Raw genomic sequence first — 11277 nt, 5'->3', positions numbered from 1 at the left:
TTGTTATTATTAATTTTATTTTCACATTATAATTATATTTATCTTATTTGTATATCTATCTATTGTTACTTTATTTTTTTTATTATATGTTGTTTATATATTATATTTTATATTTAAATTATATATTATATTTGTTGGCTTAATTACAACTTTTAATTTATAATTACATTTATTTATTTAATATTTCATTTTTTATGTATATTTCCAGGCCACTGCAGAGACGGTATATGACATCTTATCTCCAACTCCACCTCTGACACGTTACATCACTGAGGGACGTCCCACTCCCCGTCCCAGACGCACCCCTCAACCAGCTGACCTCAGAGAGGGTGTGGCCAAGGCCTATGATACCGTCAGAGAGGTACATCCCTGTATTATTAACAACATGTTTGTCTCTGTGACTATTTAGTTTAATAAATGTATATTATAAAGTGTTTATGGCTAGTCCAACTCTCTTTATCACTGACGTCCTCATGCCATTTTCGTCTTTCCCAGGGAGTGATTGACACCGCTCAGACCCTGTGTGATGTCGCGTCTCGTGGTCACGAGCAGAAAGGTCTTCCTGGAGCAGTGGGTGGGGTTTTGCGTCAGATCCCGCCCACTGTAGTCCGTCCACTTATAGTTGCCTCAGAGGCCACTTCAAACCTACTGGGAGGAATGCGGAACCAAATTAAACCAGATGCGCGGAAAGAGGACTTCTTAAAATGGCGCACCGAAGATGGCCAAGAATGAGATTGACAGGCGTTAATGAAGTCTGATTTTTGTTAGTATGAATGGGAGAGTGTGAATGTGAGCTCATCTGTGAGTGTCAATGCAAAAACAAAGGACAAAAAAATGGGAACTGAACCATTTTTAAGTGGCTTCCACATAGTTGCACACATTGTTTCAAGCAATGCAATGTTTTGGTCTTGCACTTTTGCTCTAGACAGCCAAGTGCAGCTCAGTCTCATCTTGTCGTATTGAAACGTATGCAATCATATCCATCTGTAACTCTGTTTACCTGTGAGCTCAAGACCAGGTGTTTCTTTTCCCTCTCTGAAACCCTCATTTAACATCTGATTGAATCGATATTCTCCCTCTCAAGTATCTCAAACATAATGTTGAGGTTAATTTCTCATTTCGGTAAGGTGAAACGCTTATTGAATGCGTTGAGGTGGCCTTTTCATTTAACACTAGGAAAGTGATTCTTCTTTTCCTCTCTATCCTGATGTCTTTGTGCCATAATTCTACTTCATTGACATTACAAAGATCTTGTTTTAAACTGTTTAAGCCTAAAATAATGCATTCGTTATTTGAATGATGCAGTCTTTGTATGGGATGGATCATTTAATTTTCTATTCATCTTCTCGTCTTTCAGAATTTAATGAAGGATTATTGTCTTGTCCTTTTTGGGTGAATCTTGCAAAATGTCCAGGTCATATTTCACCCCAAAATCAAAAGATAAAAGTAAGTAATTCGATTTTACATAAAGAAAATAAAGCCTATGTTAGGATTTCCTGCATTGCAACATAATTTTCTTGGCAATTGCACATATTTGCATCTGTAACGCATCCGGATATTGTACATTTAATTCTTAATTTCATTTTCATTTCTGTAATATATATATATACTTTGCTATTTTATTATTTTTTCACATTGCAGTAGATTTTTTTCTTTACATTAATGAGATTTGTGGATTGAAATGTGGTTAAATTGTCCAGAAAAATAATGCACAATGAAAACTTTATTTTCTTTTGGGTACAATATCGTTTTTCTTTTGTTTTTGTGGTGAAATATGACCCAGGCATGTTCTTGACAGATTCAGCCTTTTATCTGCCATTTATTCCTCAATCAAACGTGCTTGCTTTCGTCTCATTAGTTGACTTCCTACATGTTTTAAATATTTTATTTCATGTGTAATAATGGCTAGTGAAATGTAAAAACTGATAATGTTGAGCATTTGATGTCCTTGTGCAGGAAGAAGCAGTGGGGAGTGGGTTGGTTGACAAAGGGCTTATGGGTAATGTTACATTCACTTTTTTGTTAATTACATAACAGTGTGAGGGAAGTGAGTTTTTGGTGTGTGTTTTTATTTGTGTCTAAGTATGTACAGTGTGTGTTTGAGCAAGTGTGTCAGGACATGCATGTTTGTGTATTGATGGTTGACTGGCTGGCTATGTGATTCATAGCTATCAGTGTGCGTTTGTTTCTTCTGTGATTACAACTATATCATACGCTGTAAGAATTACCTGTATAGTACCAAGACGATGTGTAAACAAATTAATACAAAAAAAAGGAATAAAAATGTGTAAAGGTTTGCAAAATAGCCTATTATCATTAGCAGAAATGTCAAATATGATGGAGGGTAAAGTTATATCAAACCCTTGTTTTACCCGTCAGATATTGTAATTTAAAATGTTAGCACGTGTGGGTTTATTGTTTACACTTGTTACCCAGCCGCTATTACAACAATTATTTAGAATTTTAGTTTGGAGGACATTATGATAATTTAGCACTTTTTTGAAAAAGACGTTTGAAATCCACATTCAGAACCACTAAAGAAACACATTTAGACTCAACAAATTAGTCACTGAGATTTAACCATAATATTACAGCTTAAATTGAAATTATTACATACTGTATATTCCACTTATAACGACATAATGCAGTCTGCATGCGGAACCAAATACACCGCGCTTTGTTTCTCAGGGGGCTTGTTTTAGAGGTTGCATACAGTCATCGCCAAAACGCATGTGGTTGTTTATAACGTAACGCTTTTATAATCGTTAAACTTTGTTTCTGAAATAAATAGCCACATACTGCGGAAATGAAGCTGTTAACGCATAACATGTTAACATCCCACGTGAAAGGTGTGATTAAAGGGTACCCACTTATTATCAAGGTGAGCTTGACGTACAGTGTTTTCAGTCCACACGGCTTCTAGCTTTTCTACGAACTCCTCGCTCAAAAATCAAATATTCATATCAGAAAGTTTCATATGTCTATGAAACATGTTTGACCATCAAGATTTTAATTTTAGATAAAAAAAAATATGTGACAGGATAAGCTGAATTAACATGAGTGTTAGAGCTTGAAATGTCAACTGCTGAAGATAAATACATAATATAACGTTATACCTATAACGTGTGTGTGTGTGCGCTTTTGAATGACAAATCTGACTCTTGTTCTGTCTTGGCTCATGAATGAAGGCAACGGAAGTGAAAGTGAATGAGCTGGAGTTCAATGCTCAGTTTGTGAACCGAATGATCCCTAAGCTGGAGTGGAGTGCATTGATCCAGGCAGCAGGATGGGTGAGTGAAGATAATGTGTTTCATGTCATTTCAATGATATTTCATAAGGAGAGTGAATTTGTACAGCTTTCCAGTAAGTACTGTTTAAAAAGAAGGAGGTTTTTGTCTGTGCATGATACATCAGTATCGGCTGATATTAACATGTCTCCCATTGCATTAAACTGGTGGATTGAGGGATACTCATGAATTGTTTTTAACAGCTTGGACAGTCTCAAGACCTGCCCAGCTCTCTCATACCAGACTATGAAAATGATGAGGAGTTCCTGCGTAAAGTTCACAGAATTCTTCTGGAGGTGAGACAAATCAGATGACTTATAGAGAGTATTTAATGTTTTTTTTTTTTTAATAGTTTAGTCATTTCCTATGGACCCTTTTCACATGATTGGGGTTCTCAGAAGCAGAAGTCTATAAGAAATATCTTTTTTGAGTTCCCATTTGCCCCAAAAGCAAAAAAAAATAAATCCAGTATAGTTGTTTCTGTGACTTTCCAAAAGAGAGAAAAATATTGAAAGATTGATTACATTGGTCAGAAGCAAGTAAGATGTCAAATTTGAACTTTTGTTAGTTCTAATAGCGGTGTTCTCTTTCCTCATAGGTTGAGGTTATAGAGGGATGTTTACAGTGTCCTGAATCTGGCAGAGAGTTCCCAATCTCCAAAGGTGTTCCCAACATGTTACTCAATGAAGATGAGTAGATCAAGCTGCTACATGTGTCCCAGAAGAAAAGATATTGCATATCAGACCCACATTTTTGGGGTGGCGTTTTATTGAAAGGATAATGGAGAGAAACATAAGACCATAATTCAAAAGATATGCTTATTTATACAGTCATGTTCAACTACTGTCTCCAAACATGTGGTTGCTTTGCATTTGGTTGCTATGAGAATTTACTTTTTTGTAGTTTCTGTCATTGTATATTGTGCTTTGTAAAATATGAAATAAATTTGTATTGATTAAGTTGGGCTTTAGTAGATTCTTTTTTCTGTCCAAATCGTCTTCTGTTACTTGTTGGTGCGCCGTGCGGCCTGCAAATAGTAATGACAACAATTACTATTTTTTTATAATAATAATAATAATATGTGTGTGTGCCTGTGTATTATTTATTCATTTATTTCAGTTGTTTATGTCTCTTCGGTTATATTATCTGTGTGTTATCTGATCTGTCCCTAAATTGAGATTTTAGGCCTAAATAATGTGTTTTTTATTCATATTTTAACAGGTGTCATGTTTTTGTGGATGTAAAGAGGTTAACCACTAGGTTAAAGATTAACTGCACACACACATATATATATGTACTGTATGTGTGTATATATATATATATACACACAGTGGGTACGGAAAGTATTCGGACCCCCTTTGTGTACTGTGTATATTTATTATGTATATATAAATACACACAGTAAATATTTTGAAAATATTTACGTGTGTATATATTTCTATTATTATATTTTTATAGACATTATATAAACATACACAACATACACATATTATATTAACAAAAACTTTTATTTTGGATGCGATTAATCGTTTGACAGCACATATATATATATATACACACACACACACCTTATATTGTGTTTTTTATTACTATTTAGGTTAATTAATTTTATTTTAGTTCCGTTTTAGTTTTTATTTCGAGAAATTTTAGTTCTTTAACTTACCGTACTTATTTCAGTTGTCAAGTTAACATTTCAGTTTTACATTTAGTCAGCTTTTCATCTAATATTTATAGTTTATTTTATTTCAGCTATATTTAATTAACAGTAAGGTTTTTAATAGTTATTTACAATAATAACCCAGTACCTAAGGTCATAAATCTGCTGTAGTCTCGTTATATTTGTCTTCCTGTAGTCAGTGCGCTTGTCTGAGATTTATCTAGGTCGACTGTAGTAGTTTCTGGGAACAAACTCTGCCAAGGACTTATTCATATCACACAGAAACCTCTGAGAGCAAGATGACGTGGCAAGGCAGCAACTATATTTAGTTTGAGGGAGGTTAAAAGAAAAAAACGGGATAAACTGTTTTCGAGCTCTCTATATTTAAATCTTATATTGCAATAGCGCAACGAACCACCAGAGCGGCCCTGCTCCTTTCATCCGCCCGCGGCCGCCTGGTGGCGCTCGAGGCTCCGCATCCACGTTTTCTCCGATTCAGAACCCGAGATCAAACGCTGAATTCATGTTTCAACAAGAAAATAGCCGTTCTTTGGGAATGGTTTCAGCCCTTGAAAAATTCCAGCCCTTTGGTGTTTCTTTTTGGTTCCTAATATCTCATTTCTTCAAGGCTTTTGGTGTGTCGTATACCTTCTGCCTTCTCTTGAAGTTCAATTACAGCCCTCTTGGCCAAACTATAATAATGTCATAATGGAGAGGTGGAGAGAGCAGCTATAACGCTGTTTTTGAAAGATGAACGATCATGTAGATGGTGAACTGTAATTAACAATGAGAAGAAAGATAGGGAGTGGAAGTAAAGTAAAGAAGGGTGTACAAAATGAAAGGATGGGAAAGCTAGATTGAGGCCTTGGATATCTATCATTTCTCTCCAGGAAACAAAATGGAAGGTGAAATTAATATGCAGTAAATCTATTTTAAATGTGTCCAGTGGGTCTTTTTTTTAAACGGGTCTGTTAAATGCACGAGGGAAATATTGGATTAGAAAAGCACATTGTCTTATTTCCAAGGTAAACAAATTAAGAAACCGTCAGTCAGTAACTTCAGCCTGCTGTGGTGGATATTTGACTGTTTGTAAAGATTTGTGTTAAATATCAGGCTGCTGCTTGGAAACACGGTTGCCAAGGAAAGCTTCCAGAAAAGTGTCACCATTGTTATGCAATGATGCCATCTGGAAAAGTCTGTGAGAAATACTAACATAATATTTAACAGGAAAACTGCTAAATAGACTTCTGCAGCTTTGTTCTGGTGACTTTTTATGATCTGATTAAAAGGCTGACTAAAATTTTTGCCGACCAAATCAAACTCAGTTTGGAATAACCTACATGCACTGAAATGGAAATTCATGATATTTATGAAAATATTAAATTGATGATAAAGTTGAAAGATGATAAAGATGTGCATACCTTAATTGTATTCAGTGTGCAAAATATTTTTTATACATATATACATAAACTTTTCATGTATAGACCCCTTGACTTGAATCATTAAATAATCTTTATAAGAACTTGACAGAAGGAGATTTCTCCTTTTTATCATTGTAGACATCCTATTTAGTCCTTGTAGTTTTCTATGCTTCTCTTGTCCTTCCTTCCTTCTCCCTCTCTCTCTCTCTCTCCCTCCCTTTCTCCCACACACAGCTGCTGTATGCTTTTTTTTTCTTCCATTCAAACTTCAGAAAACTTTAGGGACTTGTTTTGTTGAAGAGATGTTTTTGGTAGCTCTGAAAGCCAAAGAGGTTTGTGTTTTTAATTATAGTAGAGTAGTTAAGTTCACACCTTCAAAGACTTTCTTTGACATCTGATGTTTTTGTTGATGGTCTTGTCGTTTTTTTCCCCCTCTCTCCTTTTAAATGGATTACTCTTCGCAAAAGATGTATTCTGGTAGGCCAAACCTAGACTAGCATTTTTTCATTTTGTTTATATTGAATCCAGTTCAACTCTATGAGACAGTCAGTCTTTGTCATGGGATAATTTTATTTCCCTAAAGCAACTTCAAGGGCTTGATTGAACATTTGGATGGCAGGTCTGCATCTTGACTCGAGGCTGTAAGAAAAGAGAATAAAATCTGACCTGATCTCTTGTAGCTATCATGGGAAAGGAGCTGGAGAGTCACTTTAAAAGAAAGTACTAGCGGTCCTCACTAAAGCTCCAAGACAAACCACAAGAATTCAAAGCAGCACTTGGAGTTTCTCTCTGAATCATTGGATACCACGAGCATGAGGAACTGTTCCGTTTATTACCTTACCGGTAAATACTTCAAACCCGGGGAAGCACGATGGAAAGGCTGTGTTTATAGATTCCATACGGATTCATACTATTATTATCTGTAATAATGGACTCTTGTATTACGCTTGTCATCACAACATGCAAAGAAATCTGGCCAATATTTAACATTTGTTTTACCTTGAGTAGCTCAGGCAGGGTGTGAATTACGGAGGGCTTTTGGCGAGGGTTTGAACCATTAAAAAAAAAAGTCCAAACGAACGGTTGGGGGTCTTAGAAAGTGCTTTTACTAAACTGTTTCAATTTCAACATATTACATAATTAAAAAAAAAAAACTTTACAAACATTTAAGTGGTCCCAACGCCTAGCTATAACGTCGAAAAAGACGCTCACAAACAGAAAAATTCGTAGCCCGAGGTGGTTACTATAGCAACGGTACGCTGCGCGAACGTTCTCCGCTTTGGTTTAGCGACAAAACATAAAACTAGGTAGGCTACTTTATTGTATATTTATTTGACTAATAGATTACAAAAACACTTTTTAAAGTATTTAAGACTGTTCGTTTTGCTAACCGTTAGGGACGCCAAAATACGTAAGACGTACGTTTGCGCCTCGAAAATTACCTTTAGGAAAAAACTGATCTCTTGGATATCAGTAACTTACTTGGAATTCACACATCGAGCTCAACTAATGTCCTCTGCGCAATCTTCTTTCTTGATGTTTTTTTTTAACCCTAAATAGACTACAAGAGTACACAAATGACATGTCAGGCAGTGTATGAGGAGGTATAAGCTTGTATCTGACAGCAGAGCGGCTCATTCACCTGGTGAACACAGAGCGCCAGCAGCGCAGCCTACGCACTTTGGGTTTGTCCCATTGCAAAAGACGCGCTCAGTGCGCGCCCTCCCCGAGGACATCCAGCGGACCGGGCGTTATAGAGGAGCGCACCCGAGCCTCTCATCTGTCAATCAACCATGTGGTTCATCAATCTAACTTTGCTCGTTCTCAAACTGTCTGTGTCTGCGGAGGGATTCTCCACGTGCCAATCCTACAACTTGGACGACCACAAATCTAAAAGGATCGAGGCGGTGCGCGGACAGATTTTGAGCAAGCTGCGCATCCGGAGTCCTCCGGATCCCGAAGCCAGCCCGCCACCGGAGTTGGTACCGGTGGAGGTGATGTTACTTTACAACAGCACGAAGGAGCTGCTGAAGGAGCGCGCGCGCCAGGCCGAAGCCGCGTGCGAGCGGGAGAGCAGCGAGGAGGACTATTACGCCAAAGAGGTGCAGCGGATCAATATGATGCCACTGCGCACAGATACGAGTGAGTGATATGGAGTTTTAGCTGATATGGTTGCCCATTCAAAGAATGCACTGTGATTCTGGATGTGTAGGCTAATTAAACCTAATTCTAGTGCAAAATATAGCTTGCCTATATCAAAATTGGTTGTGCGTGTGAGAAAAAAAAAAAAAAATGAAAGAAGATGATGATTAGATTGTTTAAAAACATCTTACAATGTTAAAGCAATCTCATGGAACTTTTAAAGAACATGACTGGGTTGTATTTCACCCACGAAATATTAGGAATTTTATTTTGCTTAATGAATAAATAAATAAATGTCAACCGATATATGACCAATATGATACACATTATTTTTATGGCTGATAGCTGATATGCAATATTTTCAATAGTTGCAATAGTTTATTTCTGCTTTCTAACACAATAATAACATGATGATTAATATTGCCTATTGTATTATTATATTCTCATTATAGTAGGATTTATTAGACCAATATTGCCTGTTTATGACTGATGATGCGCATTATTTTTATGCCCGATAACCGCTATGCAATATTTTCAGTTTTTGTTTATTTCTGCTTTTTAACACAATAACATGATTCATATTGCATATTGTATCATTAAATCCTATTCATAGTAGTATTTATTAGACCAAAATTGGCTTTTTATGAACGATAACCAATATGCAATATTTTAATTTTAATAACAGCATGATTATTAGATAACCACAACAAAAATATAATGTATGGGCAATTGTAATGCCATTGTATTTCAGAAAAATAGTTTTGCAATCTAAATTGTCACAAACTTATTTTCGTCTTTGTTTTTAATACATTTAGTTATTTATTTATTTTATTTATTTGTTGAATACCCTTTTTGGTGCTTTTCTTTAGAGAAATATGTGCCCTGAAAAAGGAGAGTGTAAGTTATAATGTATGAATATCAGTATAATATCAGTATAATATCAAACAGATTACTCTAGGTCTGTCTCTATTATTTATTGTTTTGTATTATGGTATAAAATACAACTATAATGCAATTTTTCTAATCTGCATAAATCACGTATTGCCGAACTAATAAACCTTTGAAAAAAATGGGCAATTACAAAAAAAGTACAGTGTCAGTAGTAAGTCAAATGAGCTTAATTTTCATTACAAAAATGTCACAATAAAAAGCAGTTGTTGTTGCCCTAAAAAAAAGTCTGCCTCATGCAAAAATAAATATTGGTTTTCTTTTGATTTTTGGGTGAAATATGACATGCTTCTGTGACATTCCCTTATATACATAGTTTATATACAATAAAGGTATCAGATTTGAAAAATGTACAGTGTTGAAAATATCCCTGAGGCATATATTTGATCTAACAACTATTATATATAGTGTACCTATAATATACAATTTTGTTGCTAATAATAAGGCAGCTTGAGTTCAGTGAGGCCTCTGAGAAGCTGAAAGGGGTTAGTCATTACATCTGCTGCTTTGGCACCAAGGCAAGTTTTATTTCCTTGAGGTTGACCCTCTGAAAACCACGCACAGACCACAAAGTGTAAATAAGGACAAAGTGAGTCCTGCTTTTGTTCCACAGACTCAATCAACCCGGTTTCTCAGAGCCCGTACTTCAAGATAGTGGGCTTCGATGTCACCAACGTGGAGCGAAATTCCAGTACTTTGGTCAAAGCAGAATTTCGCATCTTCAGAGCGCCAAACCCACAGGCACGCACCACAGAGCAGCGTGTGGAAATATACCAGGTGAGAGAATCGCATGTGGTTTTTCCAGACAAAAGGCTTGGGTCGTTCCAAAGATGAGCAGCGAGTGGCGGCAGCTGATTCCTCAGGGTTTGATTCCTCACATATTTTTTCATGCTGTACAGTGCAAGAAATAGACCAGCAGATGAATGAATGGGTAAGTCAAATAAGCTTGTGGTTTTTTCCGTTCACACCCACAGATTCTCAAATCTGACAACGTGACAGCACCGTCTCAGAGGTACATCGACTCCAGAACAGTTGAGCCTCGAGCCAAGGGGGCGTGGCTTTCTGTCGACGTCACTGAGACTGTGAAGGAGTGGATGGCGTTCAGAGGTCAGTGAGTTCATCTGGAGGTTTGAACATATATTTACTGCTCGATGAAGCAGAAGAGCAAGTCAAATGAGAAGTATTTCCCTCTCTAAGAAAAATAATCGTTTTCTCTTTTAGAGAGGAATCTCGGACTCAAGATCAGCGTTCACTGTCCCTGCTGTACATTCGTCCCTTCCACAAACAATATCGTCCCTAACAAGAGTGAAGAGTTGGAAGCCAGATTTGCAGGTCATTTTCTCATCAATCTAAATTTTAATGAAAACAAGAAAGGCAATCAAGTGGTAGAAAATTAAAAACCTTTTATTAAATATGGGCTAAATCGTTAAAAAGTCAGTGTTTTGACTTTTAACAGCCTTTCTCAGTATCCAAATCCATTGTGTGTGTAACAGTTTAGTACTTACAATTAATGCAAAAACAGGTAACACTTTATTTTAAGGTGTCCTTGTTACACGTTACATTTACTTACTACTTACTATTATAATAAAGTGTTAACCAGAACAGCTGGTTAACAAGTGAGAATGGCTACAAACATTCAACTCAAACAACAACAAAGCATCCTAACATGTCAGAGAATAGTAAAAATAAATAAATAAATACTTAATTAATTAAATAATAAAAAAGAAAAATACGATATATATACACACACACACAAAGTTTGCTTCTTTCTTTTTTTTTTACATGTACAGGTGCATCTCAATAAATTAGAATGTCATGGAAA

General features: G+C 36.1%; 3 protein-coding genes across 4 annotated transcripts in view; all 3 read left to right on the top strand.

Moving 5' to 3' along the window:
• Nucleotides 1–1592, top strand: part of LOC107698028 (autophagy-related protein 2 homolog A-like) — a 28097-nt gene extending 26505 nt beyond the window's left edge. For both annotated transcript variants that reach the window (XM_016498941.1, XM_016498940.1), the window contains exons 41-42: nucleotides 209–361; nucleotides 496–1592. In XM_016498941.1, the coding sequence (XP_016354427.1) occupies nucleotides 209–361; nucleotides 496–732 (390 nt within the window). In that variant the 3' untranslated portion in view covers nucleotides 733–1592. The remainder of the gene's footprint in view (nucleotides 1–208; nucleotides 362–495) is intronic.
• Nucleotides 1593–2676: 1084 nt separating this feature from the next.
• LOC107698023 (multifunctional methyltransferase subunit TRM112-like protein) lies at nucleotides 2677–4246 on the top strand. The gene is made up of 4 exons (XM_016498931.1): nucleotides 2677–2881; nucleotides 3189–3290; nucleotides 3491–3583; nucleotides 3886–4246. Exons 1-4 carry the CDS (start codon nucleotides 2807–2809, stop codon nucleotides 3982–3984), a joined length of 369 nt encoding a protein of 122 aa, XP_016354417.1. The 5' UTR covers nucleotides 2677–2806; the 3' UTR covers nucleotides 3985–4246.
• A 3530-nt stretch (nucleotides 4247–7776) lies between these two features.
• The window catches only part of LOC107698022 (transforming growth factor beta-2-like), a 7095-nt gene continuing 3594 nt past the window's right edge, over nucleotides 7777–11277 (top strand). The window contains exons 1-4 of the mRNA XM_016498930.1: nucleotides 7777–8507; nucleotides 10069–10232; nucleotides 10430–10562; nucleotides 10677–10787. Of these exons, the coding sequence (XP_016354416.1) occupies nucleotides 8159–8507; nucleotides 10069–10232; nucleotides 10430–10562; nucleotides 10677–10787 (757 nt within the window). The 5' untranslated portion in view covers nucleotides 7777–8158. The remainder of the gene's footprint in view (nucleotides 8508–10068; nucleotides 10233–10429; nucleotides 10563–10676; nucleotides 10788–11277) is intronic.

This window comes from Sinocyclocheilus anshuiensis, unplaced genomic scaffold (assembly GCF_001515605.1).
Source record: "Sinocyclocheilus anshuiensis isolate Anshui unplaced genomic scaffold, SAMN03320099.WGS_v1.1 scaffold2388, whole genome shotgun sequence".
Lineage (NCBI taxonomy): Eukaryota > Metazoa > Chordata > Actinopteri > Cypriniformes > Cyprinidae > Sinocyclocheilus > Sinocyclocheilus anshuiensis.
The sequence above is the reverse complement of the archived record's forward strand: the minus strand, read 5'-3'. Positions and strand labels throughout refer to the sequence as shown.

Excerpts from the sequence above, each read along its gene's own strand:
- LOC107698023 (XM_016498931.1), top strand. The coding sequence starts at position 2,807 with ATGAAGCTGTTAACGCATAACATGTTAACATCCCACGTGAAAGGTGTG. Across the intron at positions 3,291-3,490 it reads TGATCCAGGCAGCAGGATGG|CTTGGACAGTCTCAAGACCT; the intron begins GTGAGTGAAGAT and ends TGTTTTTAACAG. Across the intron at positions 3,584-3,885 it reads TTCACAGAATTCTTCTGGAG|GTTGAGGTTATAGAGGGATG; the intron begins GTGAGACAAATC and ends CTTTCCTCATAG.